Here is a 16,890-nt window from a genome sequence, read left to right on the forward strand (position 1 = left end):
TCATTAGGTTAATCAAGTACCAAACAAGTAGTCTGCTGCATACATTGCAAAAACATAAGAGATGCTCCAGTGTTTACCTGTGCTGGTTTCTCCTGCAGAAACTGAACTTCTCCATCCTGTAGAAAGGTCAGAAACCTAGGGATGATGTGTTCCAGGAATGTAGAATATTGAGGGGATGATGTCACATTCTATTTAAGCAACAAAAAACAACAGCAAAAAAGGAAGATTAGATATTAAGTTACATTCAAAGCCACTATTAAACATTTTAAGTAACTTCTTATTAGGTTCAATGATTTTGCATTTACTGATACGCTACAGAGCACTATTAGTGAAAAACAAAAGTAAATACAGATTAACCTCTCTCCTCCAATCCAAATGGACTGTAAGATGATTATTTTTTTTTAATATATTTTAACACTGTCCCCTCACACAGAAAATCGAATTGGCATAACATACAGGTATTTTAAATGGCGGGGGGGAGGGGAAAGCGCTGTAGATGTTCTTGAACAAGAAAGATTGACAAGCACACTCACATTTCATTGCTTTAGGATTCCCAAGACTTTTCAGGCACTGTTAAACTTAGACTTTAGTTATTTCTGCAAATATGCATACATCACCCAAACTAAGCATTACATGCCACTGTGAAAACAATATTGCACTACTGTCCACTTGTGAAGCCAGAAATATCAAGACGAGCCAGTTGCCTCCATCTGCAACTGCTGCATCTGCCTTAAAAAAAAAATCTAACCAACTACTGTGAGGTTTACTTGGAAACTCAGCTGTAGTTTATGTACCTGCAAAGGCAGTTCTCTGAAGCAGCTGTAATGCAGAAGCACACTGGTCAGTTACTAAAGATACATCTAAGAATGCAGCATGCTTTAGAAAAATCTGCATGGGTATTGCAGGGGTTTTTTCACCTTTATTTATTCCTTAAATAACATGAAAGTTTTATAAAGCCACCTCCTTTTATAGATTTCCGCTATTATTCTCAATTTTGCAGTAAGATTTTGTAATATGCAACCATAAATTTTATTACATCAGGCACTATAGAAACAAAAGGATTTTATCTCAAGGGTTTTCAAGAAAGCAGACATATCATAGGAAAGGCACAAAGCTTTTTAAATGCATATGCTAGTTTTTTCAGGGACACAGGTATTTTCTTCATAGTAGTTGCTATGGGGCTACATTGTGGATTTGTGCTGAAAACAGTTTTGATAATACAGAGACGTTTTTATCATTGCTGAGCTTTACACAGAGTCAAGGCCTTTTCTGCTCCTCATCCCAGGAGGCTGAGGAAGCACAAGGAGCTGGATCCAGGACAGCTGATTCAATCTGACCCCAGGGATATTACATACCATAAGATGCCATGGCCAGCATATAAAGCTTCCCTTCCGATCCTCTCCCCCATCCCAGCAAAGGCAGTGAGTGAACGGCTGTGTGGGGCTTAGTTACCAGCTGAGGTTAAACCATGACAATGCAAGACAGAATAGTATGAACAACAGTTTAGCTTGCATCTTTTCTTCACCTCAAATGCCTTCCAAAAAAAGTCTGTCTGAATCTTCTCCTCCTTTACCTCCTTTATAGTCTTTCCAACTCTGAATGATTCTTAACCTCCTCAAGTTTATGCCATGAGAATGGTTCCACTTTGTAGGAAGAAAGGAATGAAAAAGTTTCCAACAAGAAATTAAACAGGTATTGCTGCATTCTTGAAAAGTGGCTCATAAATCCATTCTAGGAAAAGTATAGCTCCACAAATCCAGCTTAAATTCCCGAAAGCACCTTCCCAATAACTGCTAAACAGCAAGGACCAGAAAATTAGCATCATTCCCTATGTGAACCATACAAGAAACTAAAACCTCCACTACTCTAACAGATTTCAGAATAACACCGCTGCATAAAACATGAGAAGCAGCAACAGAAGCTGATTCTGGAAGTTTATTCTCCTCCAAACCGGAAACTGGAACGACAATGAATACACTCCTCTTTCCTCATCTGGAATTCAGAATCTCTATGAAGAAATGAAGAACGAAAAAAAATCCCCCTCATATAAATAATTTTGCAGAAACAAGATTCAAAACTGCCAAGTGTGTCCAGAAATTGGTTTAGAAGAGCAATAACCTCTACTAGCCCAGAAGAACACCGTAACAACCAGCCCAACAACTGGCACTGTCAAATAGATAATGTTAAGGTGGAGCACATCAGTTTTAAATCTCACTTCTACAAGTCCTCCAGAATCATCAAGCTATCGTCAGTTCTTCCCCTAACTAGTGAGATATCCTGATCAATAATGCAGCCGACACAATTCAAACAAACAGCTAATTTTTGAAAATAAGTAAAAAAAAAAAAATGAAATAATTTGAAGTGGAAAATAAAACCTGAGGAACTTTACAGCTATTGGAAACTGAAGAAGGCAACAGAGTTAATGAGGAGACTATGGGAACAGAAGACCAAAAGAAACCATCTAGCATTAACAAAATGCAACAACACGGCCCGCAACCTCTACAGGAAAAAGTAAACTACAACTATATTAGTGGATCCTCTTGCTCCCTCAAGTATTTTCCAGCAAATAGAGCTGTACATCTGCACAAGTCAATTCATCACCTCTTTGGGTAGGACCACACTACAGAACCAAGTGAGTTACAAGACAACATTATCAAAGCAAATATTGAACAAGTTCTTCCCTACCAAAAACAAAAGCAAAGAGAAACAACTAAGCTATCAGATTCTAAATAGATCATTAGACTAAGCTGTTAAAACTATTCTTTTAGCCAGATAAATTTTGTTGGAGATAGCAGGTCAGCTTAAACAGGCACAAAACTCCACACAGATATTTTTAGATAATCATTTATGGTAATATGAAGCTCTGTAATATGCTCTCCATGTGCATACAGATGCAGAACAGACACCTGCTTAAATACATTTAAACACACTAAACAAGGATTAAGCCTTTAACTTTTAAGTTGGGTTTTTTTTGTAATACAGTTACACCAGCTTTGAATTTATTCCACCGATAACTCAGAAACAACTAAAACGGGCACAGCTTTCAACATCCAGCACCTATTGGATGCAACCTAGCACAAAGCTTACTTGAAAATATCCAAAGACATTAAACAGGACTAGAATATGTATTTATATTTCCTTATCATGGACTATGCAAGATCACTTCAAATAAAGCAGTTAAGCACAGAATATGTCACAATAGCAGCACTCTTTTTTTAATCACAACATGACTAAAAAACTAGATACAGAGATAATTACAGTCTAAGATTTAGAATTACATTCTAGATTCTAGGATCTTGAACTTATTCTTACAAAATAAGTTCTCCATAATTTCAAAACATACACATAATAACTAGTAAACTAAAGTGTAAATTATGCTAACACAGAGTTAGATTAACTTTCGTCTCTTTTTCTGTTGCTCATCTAAACTTAACAGTCCATCACCATGCAAAAGATGTCATGGGAGCCATCTCCACTCCTGATGTCAGATTCTGTATCTGACAACTCCTCCCTCGGTTCCATACTATGGAACTACTCACAGGAACCAGAGAGGCTTCTGCTTTGTAAGAGTACAATAAACATTTGAACTAAATCAAAGAAGCTTTAAATACAGAAATTTCATATTCAAAATGAAAGAAAAATCTATTTCTTCACCTTTATTTAAATGCTTGCTGAATAAAGATTAGAGAATGAAAGAGCTCTCCAAGTACAAACATTGTAATTCTTCATTAACCTGGCTAATTCCTAAATACAAACCTAAAATCAGTGACTTATGATTTATAGTTATAAGTCACAAGATACTAATATTAACATTTTACCCGCATAACATCAGAAATCAAACCAACAAATATTAAGCACTAGGAAGACTGTCATTTCAGAAAGTTAAAGGGTTTTTATGGGTCTTCTTATTTGGGTTCTTGGGTGTTTTTATATTTACCTCAAAATTCTCACTGACTTCTTGCATCATTTTCAATTTGGTTTCATCAGCTGAAAACAAAAATTCAAGCAAAAAAATTAAATATAAAACTACATCATGAATGAAAACACCAGACTCATTGATCAAAGAAGCAATCAGATCTTATCAGTTTAGCTATCACTGCCAAATTATAAGGCACACAATTCTCACAATCAACCATCATACAAATGCGCACACACACACAGAGCTTGCTCACTTTGGCTCATGTAAGTGTTGCTCATCATTTTGCTTCTTCAAAAATCAAAACTCAAACGGAATGCAAAGTGAATTCAACACATATTTATCAACCGTATAAACAATACTGCAACGTTTGTGAAACAAACTATTGAAGGACGTTCAGTAGAAAACAAAGTATCTTACGTGTATTGACATCTGTAAGAGCAGCCACAAACTGAAGGTATTTTTTCATCAAAGTGGTTTGGTCCACCACTGTAGGCCCTTGTGCTGAAACAAATGCCATCTTGGAAGATGAAGGATCAGCTTTCAGTACCTAAAATTAAAACCAAAAAACCTACAAAACCATAAAAAAAATACTTGTTAATTTATATGCTTGGTTAACAACAGCTACTACATCACCTACATCGTTCTTTTGACACGTTGAAAAGGGTACATCTTCTCCAAAAGGAAAGCCTACGCATATAATGCCTAGCATTTGCAGCACTCGGTATCACAGGAACACACTTCTAGATAGAGGTGGCTACTGGGCTCTTCACACCACAGCACAAACATTCACTCGTTTCCTTTGGTCTCGTTTCTCCCAGCAGCAGCAGCAGCAGCTGCTCGGGGATGCTCCTTGCACCGCACAGCTATTATCTTGTTCAGTCGGACCCCAAACTCGCAGGTTCCCTCAGAAACATCCCGTCAGCACCAACTCCCAGAGGTGCCTGGAGCTGTCCTGCCGCCACAAGCTGCCTTTCTCACTTGTTAAGAAACCCGAAATCCAATTCAGATGGGAAAACGGGCGACCTCTCTCCTCACCTCGATGCTTTCCTGTCAGCTTGTCTTCACAGCCCGCTTCAGCCCAGCCACCCTTAAACAGCAACCAACAGCTGGGGGTGCTCCGCAAACATCCCCTCGGGTCCCTCCACGGATACCCCAGGGTCGGGGCACTGCCCGCTGGGCCCCGCGCCCCCCTACCTTCCCCGCCGCAGGGCTAGTGGCCACCGGGTCGCTCTCTGCTGACAGGGCCATCACGCCGATCCCATCCCCGTCGAGGCGCCCATCCTGTGGACACGAACACCCGTGAGCGGCGGCCACAAAGAACCCCCCATCCCTCAGTCCCCCAGCGTCCCGGCCGGAGGCCTCCGAGCGCAGTGCTGCCAGGGCTCCGGCCCCTTCCTCCGCCCCGCTGCGCGCCGGTTCCGCCCCGCGCTGCGCCGGGCCTCGCCTCCCGCGGCTTCGCTTCACCCCGCGCCCGCGCCGGGCCTAGGCCCATACGGAAGCGCTGACGCTCCCGGCGCCCCTCACCCCTCGGCTCCCCGGGCCCGGCCAGCCTTTGCCCCCCAGCTCTCTCCTTTGTTGCTCCCGGAGGCCGGCGGCAGCGCATGGGCGCAACGGAAGCGCCCGAGCCCAGTTCCGGCCGCCTCCTCCCGCCGCCCGCCTCCCCCGCATCTCCCCGGGCGGAGGCGGGCGCTGAGGCCCGTCGCGCCGAGCGGTCACCTCACGGCTCGGGATCCCGCAACCCCCAGACACCCCCTGCCCTGCCTTGCCCCGCCCCGCCCGAGCCAGGACCCTCCGGGCCGCGCTGCCTGAGGCGAGGCCGGCCGCGTCCCTTCTCTCAGACCCGGGGTGTCCCCTAACGCAGCGGTCGCCGGGGACGACGCCGAGTTACCGCGGTCGTGGAGTTACCCTGGGCAGACGCGGCCGTAGTCGGTCCCCCCTGCAGGCCCAGACCCCTCCCGCCGAGGAACCGCCTCGCCGATGCAGTCGCGACCCGGCAGCGTCCCGGGGGAGCGGCGGTAGAAGCGGCTCCGCCGCGCCGGGGACCCGGAGCAAAGCCGGTGGAAGGGGGCTGATCTGTTAAAAAATACATATACAGCCAGGAGTAAGATAGGGCTTAGAATAATTACTCAAAACAGTTAAAACCAAGCTGCACTGCGTTTGCTGGAGCCGCTTTCCCGGCTCCCTTCAGAGCTCCCGTCGCGCACCTTGCGCGGAGCCACCAGTCCGGACGTGGAGCGTCTGCATAACCGCAGCGAACTGTCCGAGACTGGGGCGTCCTCACCTCCCAGAGCCTAATACTCCATCAGCCACCAACCCCAAAACACGGTCTCTGCGCTCAAGGCTGTGCCCACCCTCTTCGCGGATGGGTGGCATTTGTGCTTTGTATTTATGTATTTAACTTTTAAACCCTCCTCGGCTCTGCAGCATACCGTTCCGTGGGCAACACCGCCCGGCAGGAACTTCCCCGGGAGAGGCCAGACGGGCTGTGCCGCGGGGGAGCATCCCGGGGGGCGGACAGAGGTGCCGCAGTACCGCGGACGGCCTCGGGGCTGCGCTGGGCCCCGGCGCGGCGAGACGCGGTCCCGGACCCATCGCAGCAGCGCCTGCCTATGGCCTCCGCCGCCCTGGGCATGCTGCTGCTGACCTGCGTGCTGCTGCTGCTCGGCCGCGCCTTCCCGGCGGCAGGTAAGCGGCCGCCGGTCTGCGCTGACATCGCCGCCGGGGAGCTTGCGATGGGGGGGTGGAGCGGCGGAGCGAAGGCGCGTAAGGTGCTTTACTTGTGGGAGGGTGATGGTTCCCTAACCCAGGCTTGCTAGCTATGTCAGGGGACGGAGACAGTTCCAAGCACCTTCTCAGACTTAGATCTCAGGCTCTGCGACCTTGGTGCTGTCGCTAAAGCTGGGGCATCCTGGGGAGCCAGGGTTCTGCTTTGCACTTCCTCACCCAGAAGCTGCACTTCTGCTTCCTCCACTGACTCAGTGCTGCGGGTCCCAGGGCACCTGGGCAGCCCCCATCCCTCGCTGTGCTGCATTCTGCAAAGAGAGGTCGGGAAGGTAGAAGGAATCCCTGAATTGGATGAAATGTCTCGCTCTGCTGGTGACTCATTGAGTGACCTTGGTTTAGCCACTTAATCTCAACTGCTGCAGTTGTTGGGCTTCAGTGTGGCCCTGGTTTGTAAAGCACCACGATAACCTCCAAGGAGAAGTGCTAGATAAGCACGAGTTAGCTGGCTATTTTTTTCCCCAGTTCTGCTGAAACAAAGAGGAGGGTAGCCTGATTCTTCTAGAGACATGAAACTTCTCTGTGCCAGACCATCAAATCACAGGCATTTCTCTATTAACTCAAAAATCTGAACTCAGGGCCATTCCCTTGTGAAATGCGAATAGTGGAATTCTTGCTCAGGCAGTAAAACATTACCTCTCACAGTTATTTTGCAACCAGATTTGCTCAGCACCTGCAATATGTAAAATAAAATGTGAGCACTAAGTAGATGCTTTGGGTTCTCTTTCCACCCCATCCAAAGCTGATGGGTGCAGGAAAGCCAGCACAGGGGTAGCCTACCCCAGTGCTCCATGTTACATGTCATGGATGAGTGAGAAATGCAGCTTCTGCAGCTAAAAGACTCAGGTCCCTGTAAGCAATCTGGTGGCTGCAGAAAGAGAGAAGGAAAGCCGTCAGCATGAGAACCCCCCAGCTCTGCTGCTCTGCCCAGCATTGCCCCAGTGCTCCCTGGTGAGAGGATCGCCAGGCAGAGCACTGGTGCAGCAAGGGAACTTGCTCCATGTTGTCCAGTTCTGCCTATGAAACCTCATCAAAATTTTTATAATGTTCTAATCTGAAGCTCCCTGCTACTATTAACGTTTCTAGGACCCAGTCTTACATGTTTGAACTCATATATAGATGAAACAGTTTCTTTTCCAGGTTTTTAAATGGTAAAAAAGAAGTAATATACTAACATATAACTACAGCTGACTAGTTAAAATGTGTAAATAAATTAATTTAAAAATGCAATACAACTAGGTTTGGGTTTGGGTTTTTTTCTTCTTATGATTTCCACAGAGAAGTATGTTCTGGAGATAACCAACAATGGTCCCATCACAACGGGAGCTCAAGCCACTGTTCATGCCAGTCTAAGTATGAAGAATGACAGTGTCACATCAAACTCGTATCACTTCAACTGGATTTATGCTCCCCTGATTCTGATAGAGAAATCTGAGCAGCAGTTTAACTCCGTAATTAATGTGACTGGTGAATTTCCTGGGACTTTTCCCATATCTGTCTGGGTGACTCACAGAAACTGCTGGTTATGTCGGCCGGTTGCTAGGAATGTCACCGTGCTTCAAATTACAGGTAAAATGGCTTTACAACTTCTGTGTATTCAGGAATTCAGTATAGATCAGGATGCTTGCTTGTTTTGCTTGCATCAGAAACATGAAAGCCAGGCATAAATATGGCTTCTGCCAACATACTTTGATTTGTATACTCCTTTGATGGAAGGTGGGTTTGGATGGCATTGTACTAACTGGGCTGTGCTGTAGCCTACCTACATACAGGTAGCAAGTGTGATGCTGCCCATGTTTTCCTGCCTGTTTCATTTAGAGAAAATGAACTAGAAAACAGATGCTTCAGTAGCTGCAGTTCAGACATCAGTGTTGTTCAGTGATGTCCAGACTCTTAAAACAATGATTCCTGTACTGTTTCTCAGCATTTCTAAAGTTAGTATGACCAGCAGAAGTGACAATCTACTGATTTTCGCCATTGCATGACACAGCAAAAACTTAGGCCATCAGTACAACAGAGCCATTACATTTTTTTTTCAATCTCTGAGTGTACTGAAATTGGATGTGAAGTCATGGCTGCGTTTCAAATAATTAATCAGCTTACTGGGAATATTTATAACCATAAATATATATATCTTGACAAACTGACCAATGATGTGATATGGTTAACCTAATCTCTGATACAGGATTGACATGAAATATCACTTGATAGCTTCCCACAATCCCTTCTTTCAGAGACTTGTAATGACATCCCTCTAACCCTGGGTCCCAGTGCTCAACTTACATACTCCAGAATAGACTCAGCTTCCAGCCAATGATAAGGACATGGAGGAAGACAAAACAGATAACCATAGGGCATAGCTATTGAGATTTTTCCTCGAGAAACACCAAGCTTACTGAATAAGTCGGATAAAAGTATACATGAGATCTTTTCTCTGTTAAGAATGGCTGCCATGTTGAATATCTACTTATTCATTTCTTGCTTTGCATTGTCATACTCTTATGCTGCAAGCAAGTGGAATAAAAGCCTTCCATAGCTGTAAAAGGTAAGATCCCACTGCACCTTTCTGCCTTCCCAAGCAAGAGCACCTAGTGGAGCTTTTCAGGTGCTCAAAGGTAGTTGCCAATAACTCATATAAACTACAAGTCCAGTTAGTTCTGAATTACTGGCCCCATTCTGAAGCATTAATTGTGATTCTTATTAGTGCATCATCAAGAGAACAGTTAATGAAATTTAATGAATTGTTAACAGGGTAAGAATCTGTTGTTCGTAATTAATAGCCCATTAATTTTATAACGAGCTGGTAAGTGTATCATCATAAGACCTCTTTGTTCATAGGTTAAAGAAGCGTCTTCAGATCAGCCTTTGCAGTCCTAGTATTCACAATATATAGCACATCTGTTATTCACAGTAGTCAAATTTTCATTTCTATGGAAGTAGCTAAAACTAAAAGCCAAAAAACAGCAACATAAAAATCCCACAAAAGAAACAAACAAAACCTGCCACCCCAGACATGAAAGATGGGTCTATCAGTTTGATTCTGAATCCCTTTATCTAGATACTTGTGTTAATCACAGTTCTTTTCAAATCCATAGTAAAAATTGACATTAACTTCAGTCAGACCAGGATTATGTCTCTTAGTTCTACTAGAAGCTTTCTCATAGCCCATTTTATTAACGTAAGCAAGTAACTTAATTTCTCTGTTTCACTAACACATGTAACAATACTGAATAATAGATATAAAATACACTTAACCACTTGGACTAGGACCTAAAAAGACTTATGCAGTACATTTTAAGTAATGTTTTGATACTCACACAGAGCTTGCTATGAAAGTGATTTTTGTTGTCGTTCTTCGATCTTATCATCTGCAGAATTTATCACAGGGAATCTTACCATTGCCAAGATAGAACACAGTAGATTTATCACACATGGTTCTAGTTCTTCCATGGGTGCTGTGACCCGGATTTCCTTCTGTCTTCATGACCCAAGTCATTATTTCAAGTCAGCATCCTTTGTCTACAACTGGGGGTTTGGAGATGGGTAAGTGTGATTTCTTTGTTTACTTTAAAGAGTATTCAAGATGGCTTTGATTCAGATGCCCATCTAGAAAAAAAATCCCAATTATATCATAGGACAAAATTAAATTGTAGGATTTAGTCTTTGAATACTGCTTTTTTTCTTTCTTTTTTTTTTTCTCCTCCCCCTCCCACCGTAGTGCTTTAATTAACTCATAGGCCACCTGCTATAAAGGTAGTTGTCATAATTTACTGTCTATTTCTGTCCCATTTTCTGAATTCTTTTAGCACTATATTTAGTTTCTTTGATCAAAAATGCATAGATATGCTCTGGGTCGTATACTGAGAGTAGTTGGTGGTGACACAGGCATTAATCCTTATTGGTACGGACGTAAAGTAGAACTAGAATCATAGCAGACTGTAGCATTCTCTTTAAAAAACGTGTTAGAGCTTGTCCCTTTTAAATCAGGAATATGCAATTACTTGGTAAAAGGTGATTTTGGTTCTAAATCTTTTCATGTTGCACATAGAGTTTATCAGATCACGAAGCAACCCTTTGTCTACTATAACCACTCTACCATGGGGAATCGCACAGTGCATCTGAAAGTCATAGCTGAGTGGGAGCAAATTGGAAGCATCATACATGAAAGAGAAACAATGCAGAAAACTGGTGATTTCACTACTGCTCTGGAGCTGTTAGGTAATTATAAAACATTTTGCTTACTCAAACTGAACTTGCTATATAGCTACAGATACAATCTATCTTTAATGTGATAGTACAACTTTAGTATTGTTTCACATGCAAGAACTGGTCGTTATTCAATGAAGTGTTTCCATTGCAAAATGGACTTTGTGCTGTTTGAGCACAGAAAAAAACAGGAGAAAACGTATAAAATCTTATGTTTCTTTTTCATTTACCAAAAGTTTCACTATCTTTTGTAACAGTCTCACATACCCTTAAAACTTACAATAAAATGCTTACTGTAACTTATGGAGGATTTCTTTGTTTAATTTAATCCAGCTATTTAACTATTATTAGTTAAATAAGCATTAGGAAAGTCTTGTTGATTTGATCATGTTCAGGAGTAAACAAGCACATAACTAAAAATGTGAAGGATTAACAAAGGAGTTGATTATATATTAAAAAGAAATCACAAATAATTCAGAAAACTTACAACAACTCTAGCAGGAAGTTTCTTTTTTGGGTGTGGTGTAAGTATTATTTGTGTGACTGATGGAGCTAAAACCTGCAAAATCTGTGAAAATAAAACTTCAGTGGAAAACCAGGGAATTTCAAGTTTACATGTGGAGTGTTATGGTTTGTTTTTTCCCTTCCTCAGATGCTGTTCAAAGCATTAATGTAGTGGGCTCCAGAGAGACTCATGTAATGGAAGACTTGAATTTATCTCTTCATATCAATGGCACGTAAGTACAAACACAACTTCTTTCTCTATTTTGTCTATTTAAGTCCCTTTTTGTCTATTTGTTTTTCCACACAGTTTCCTTAAAATAGTGAATTGCACTCCACAGAACTGTTTCTTAAAGCAAAAATGAAATTTCCTTTGAACAAAATGCTGTTGAATATTGGATTTTCCTGACTTGAAATACCATGAACTCTTTAAGAGCCTGAAAGAGCCTCAATCTTTACAGAAAAGTAGAATCCTCCTACATAAAGCAAATGTTATTTTTATATCTTTGTAAAGAGAATGCTAGGAAAGAAATACATGGGGGGGGGGGATTGAAATACATTTTAAAACTTCCTTTTGAATTTTTCTTCTTGACCAATTTCCCCAACATTAAATAAATTGTATTCAGTGCCCTGTTGCACAGCAGTTATCCTTGACTAGCTCATGGGCATAATGGGGCTGGGGAATAATTACGGCAAAGCTGAGACTGCCACAGATGAAATAAGACAGAAGGGCTTTATGCAGGGATGATAACAGGAGAGTCGTGAGCACCTCCATCCTAGCACAAGCTCTCTCAAGCTGCAGCATTTAGAACGTATCAGAGGATTTTTGTAATTCAAATACTGTTGAAACACTCAGGAAAACTCCTTCACCATAAAAGCTCTATAACCACAGAAGTCATTTATACTCAGAAGAGCAGAAAAGTGACACTTACTTCCAGTTCTCCTACTGGGAGCTGTTGAGGCTAATGCTGGATTGAAAAAAAACCCCACAACCAAATAGAGCAGGGCTATTAGTGGAGATGAAGGATGGAGCAAGTAGCACCCAATACAGAATCGTTTGCCAAAGGCATAAATAGTCCTAATAGACAAAGCAGCACAATTTGCATTCAAAAGTGAATGCACATTAGCAGGAGTGGAAACTGAAGGTGGCATACCAGTAAATACAGACAGCCAAAAACCATTACAGGATAACCTGAGATCTCTAAAAGCAGGCTTGGCTTTAAGATGAACAGTGTTTGCCAGACCTAAACTCCTCACCACAGGACTGGGACTGATGCAATAGGAGCTTATGATAGAGAAGCAATGACAAAGGCTCGAGAGATGGGTTATCAAAAAAAAAGCTAGAAAATTAGCTAAACTCATAAACACACTGCTTTCTTTAGCAAATAATGTCCTAAAGAGATAAGGAACAAAATACTAATAACATGGGGTAAAGAAAATCTCTATCTGGTTGTCAGAATCAAAGTCCACAGAGCATAAAGTGAGTCCAAACAGAATCAGTTGGAACAAGGGTCTGAAAATGTAAATAAAAGGCATCAACTAGGTATTGTGAGAAGGCACATGGCCATGAGGTGGTTCGCACCTGGGCTGCTTAGTAGCAAATAAGAACATATTTGTTATTATAAGGGAGTACTGTGATCCTTGCAATTTATTTGCATTTATTAGTCCATTGTACAGAACTCATCTTACATTCTTTCCAGTTCTGGTTGTGGGGATTTTATAATCAGGAGTCTTGGGTGTGCTTCCCTAGCACAAACAGTGATTTCTTCTGTGTGAGAACAAAAGAAAAACAACCTATACTCCCTTGGAAGTGCAGGAAAAAAAGATTCCTTTTATCATTATTGGACAAGGACTATGGGGTTTTCTCCACAAAAGGCCTGCTTATGACCCATGCAGGTATTTATCTCTCATCTGAAAGGCTTGCTTTTATAGAAGCATTACAAAGAACTTTCTCAATAGACAAATGTTATAAACTGACTTAATTACTTCTCTATTTGTACTTAGATTAACTTCATTATTTTCACAATTATTATACTACTTTAACCAAGTGATTCATCAGCTCCTAGCTGAAATTTTTGCAAAGTTTTTACCAATTTTTTTCTTTTATTTTTGCTCTTGTCGCATTTCAGCCCACCGCTAGCATTATGCTGGCTCATAAAGGCCGAGTGCATTCCACTGGAAGGGGAAAAGTGCCATCTTGTGGTAATTAATGGCTCCTGCTACAACCTCAGCCATACCTTCAGTGATGCTGGACAGTATTGCCTCAGCGTCAGAGTGGAGAAAGGCGTGACGATGCTGCAGACGTACCATGAAATCAAAGTGTGGCCAACAGGTGAGGGGGCAGCTGATCCGAGCAGCACAGAGATTCCCACCTGTCAGAGAACCAACAGCCTCAAACATGTCAAAGATAATTATGGATTAACCAGCCTGCAGATGAGGCTTCTGGAAACTGGTATAGGTCCCTGAAAGCATAGGAAGGAGAAAGAGAAAGGACAGCCTATAATGTGCTTACTGAAATTGCTCTGAGCTTCTTGCATCCTGCTGAACCCTTAGTCTCAAGAGTATCTTGAAGCTAATGAATTTCCTGGGAAGGCTGATTTACTTAAATTACATATTTTTAGTTTAAATAGTCTGGCTTTTGTAGTTAGAGAGGGTAACTAGGAAACATATATGTTTATAGCACTCCCTTAATTAAGAAGTCTCAATTCTTTTTGTTCACTTTAGCTCTGGATTGTTTTAAGGGTAGATTTTTCTAGGCCTCCAGTTCAGTGTGAGTTTCTTTCTCTCCAGCCAGGAATGCCTGCTGGCTTCCCCATGCACACTCACACATGCTCCCCTTGGGTCCCTGAATCATCTGAGAAAGAGGTCATGTGAAGAGGACCAGAGGACAGCCAGCCTGTGATACAGAATAGATATACCATCTCAGCATGGGCCAACACTTGCATACAGACAGGGCAGCTCAGTCCAGAAGGCACTGATGAGCATTCAGGACTAAGTATGCAAATACTCTTTGATGGAGGCTGCTAGCTGCTGTGAAGATGAGGTTCCTTCCTGTCTTCTTTGGGTACCACAGTGGTACAAACACACTGGAGAGTTAGGACAAACATATGTAAACGGGTGGAGATTTTTTTAGGCTGTTAAAGGGAAAAGAGGGTAAAAAGGTATGGGAAAAACCAATCTCACAATTCTGCATTCCCACTTCTGAGATCTCAAAGATCTGAAGCGATCTAGGCTGAAAAAAATTATTCTTCGTTACACAGATGTAATTCGGTCTAAAAATATGAAAACTTCTCCTAAAACATCATTTCCTTCTCACTATATTGTATCACTCCATGAATGTGCCCTTCTGCTCTTTCCTAGGGATCCACCCAGCTTTCTTTGTCCTGCTCTGCATTGCTCTGGTTTCAGTGATGCTAGGACTGGTGCTGTACACAACCTTCCGAAGTAACACACAACAAAAAGATCTGGTGGAGGTATTCCATTACTCTTACTTTGAGCTAGGATAGTAAGTAAAGACACCTTTCAGCCATGTCCCTTCCTTAATGCCCAGACTAACAGAGTGGGAGGGAGCATTTCCCTAGTGTGTTTGATCCATTCCATGGAAAAATCTGAACAGTGCAGGCAAACACTTGAAGCAACAGGCAGGCTTCTGGCTTGTTGTGGAGAACTATAATTCAAGTTATCAGGCTATCATGGGCAGTTTGTTAATATACCCAAGCAGGTGCTTGCACTGAAGTATCCCTTCCAGAGGATCTGCCTTAGAGTGGTTACATGAAAGAAAGCAGGGGTATAATGAGAGAGAATACAGGAGAGTAAAAAAGTATAGGTACACTACCTAAAGTGGCACTAGATTGTTACCTTACCCTAGTATGTGACCTTTATCTCCCCAGCTCCCTTCCATCTCGGGTGTAGCTTTCACATGATGCATTACTGTATTTGTAATAAGCATGAGCTCCTAAATCAAACGTAGCGTTCGTGGCCCTTTGGAAAGTACCTAAACCACTTCATATCATACTATGATATGAATAATATACCTCTAGAGAGACGACCTATGAGACATGTGCAACAGGTATAAATCAGAAGTTTGTTTGGAGTTGGTGACTGACTGAAACTGGTTGAGGACCAAGTGCTGTTTCTGGCCCAAAATATTCTTGCTGGACTTACTCAAGCCAGTGGGACCCAAATTAAAAACTCTCTCTTTGATGTTCCTTTTGCAGGTAGCTGACTTCGACTTTTCTCCACTGTCTGATAAAAGCCTGTCTTCTCATACAGAGTCAGGCTGTGGCCAAATATGTTGCAGATCATGTTTACCTCGGTCATCACAAGAAGTTGCCAGGGAGAGCCATGAACTTCTACATTCTTTTTACAAGCCAGTCAAAATGTACACAGTGTGAAGAACACAATTGCACTTTGGTTACACTAACTACCAAGTTTAACTTTCTCACTTACGATGAGTTAAAAGCCCAGTGCTGTATGAATGGCTTGGTTTTGCCAATGCAATGAGGTTAAACACTTTAAGCCCAGCACTTGAACTAAAGAGGATCAAGCCCTGAAACACAGTAAAAGTAGCTTTGTATTTTTAAATTATACGGGTGTGCACTTTTACAGCTGTAAATGCAGCATTTTATTCTTATGAAAGGTTCTTTTATGTGCAGGTTTGCTAAACTCACTACCTCTTGTAATTTCTCTGTTCTTTCTGCTGTCTCTTTCAAAGAAAAAAATGCTTAAGGCAAACTTACTTCTCTTTCCTGTTACAACAATATTACTGAAATGGAAGTCACCCAAAATGCTGTTGAATGTGTGTTTGTTCTAAGAAGGAACTGACTTGTCCAGGTTGAGAATGGCCTAAGTGCTTCCAACAAACCAGGCTACCTAGTTATGTTATCTTTTTCTGTCTTGGCTTAAAAGACACCTTTTTTAAGTTAATAGGCTTAACTTTTAACCACAGGGACTGTGGTGGCTGGTGAAGTGCTCATGGAGAGCTAGCTGTTAGCAGTATTTTGGTGGGATCACAGCACATGCTGTAGAAGACTCCACATCTCCGACACTTTGTGAAGCAGTGCACCCCTCTAATCTTGATAAGTAGTCCCCCAAGGCTGTTCATTTTTCTTTCACATATTATTACCCAGCTAGTCACCAAAATCCTTTTCACAACAAAACACAGCAACCAGTAGCTCAAAGCTGCTCAGCAAAACATATTAAATTCAAATTTATACTCAATGTCAAGGCTGTATAAACTCCACATATCTCCTACCATTAGTTTCCTGTTCAGCCTGGCTTTGCCCCCTGCTATGAGGCATTTCAGAGTGCCCTGGAGGCTTTTAAACAAAAGTGCCTTTGTGGCCATTTATTTCTTTAAACATGACACACTTTCCTCACCTCTGTTTTAAAGCCTGTGGGCTTGGGGTTTTTCAAGTATCATTTTTCCAGTGCACCAACCGGGAGGTAACTGTCTGAATGTGAAGGGTTTTACCATGAGGTTT

General features: G+C 42.3%; 2 protein-coding genes across 6 annotated transcripts in view; one reads left to right on the forward strand and one right to left on the reverse strand.

The window, feature by feature from the left end:
• TRRAP (transformation/transcription domain associated protein) overlaps positions 1-5,529 on the reverse strand; it is a 109,664-nt gene extending 104,135 nt beyond the window's left edge. For all 5 annotated transcript variants that reach the window (XR_013956844.1, XM_080617730.1, XM_080617728.1 and 2 more), the window contains exons 1-5: positions 5,444-5,529; positions 5,114-5,200; positions 4,337-4,487; positions 3,938-3,987; positions 78-188 (exon numbers count right to left, since the gene is read on the reverse strand). Coding sequence is in view for 4 of the 5 variants with exons in the window: in XM_080617730.1 (XP_080473856.1) it covers positions 78-188; positions 3,938-3,987; positions 4,337-4,436 (261 nt within the window). In the remaining variant the exon portion in view is untranslated. The remainder of the gene's footprint in view (positions 1-77; positions 189-3,937; positions 3,988-4,336; positions 4,488-5,113; positions 5,201-5,443) is intronic.
• Positions 5,530-6,528: 999 nt separating this feature from the next.
• Positions 6,529-15,801, forward strand: TMEM130 (transmembrane protein 130; the record flags this gene model as incomplete). The annotated part of the gene is made up of 8 exons (XM_080619392.1): positions 6,529-6,604; positions 7,979-8,269; positions 10,075-10,243; positions 10,749-10,918; positions 11,559-11,643; positions 13,537-13,739; positions 14,768-14,880; positions 15,625-15,801. The coding sequence occupies 8 exons, from the start codon at positions 6,529-6,531 to the stop codon at positions 15,799-15,801; spliced, it is 1,284 nt and encodes a 427-aa protein (XP_080475518.1).
• Between the last annotated feature and the right edge of the window lie 1,089 nt (positions 15,802-16,890).

Source organism: Psittacula echo (assembly GCF_963264785.1).
Source record: "Psittacula echo genome assembly, chromosome: 5".
NCBI lineage: Eukaryota > Metazoa > Chordata > Aves > Psittaciformes > Psittacidae > Psittacula > Psittacula echo.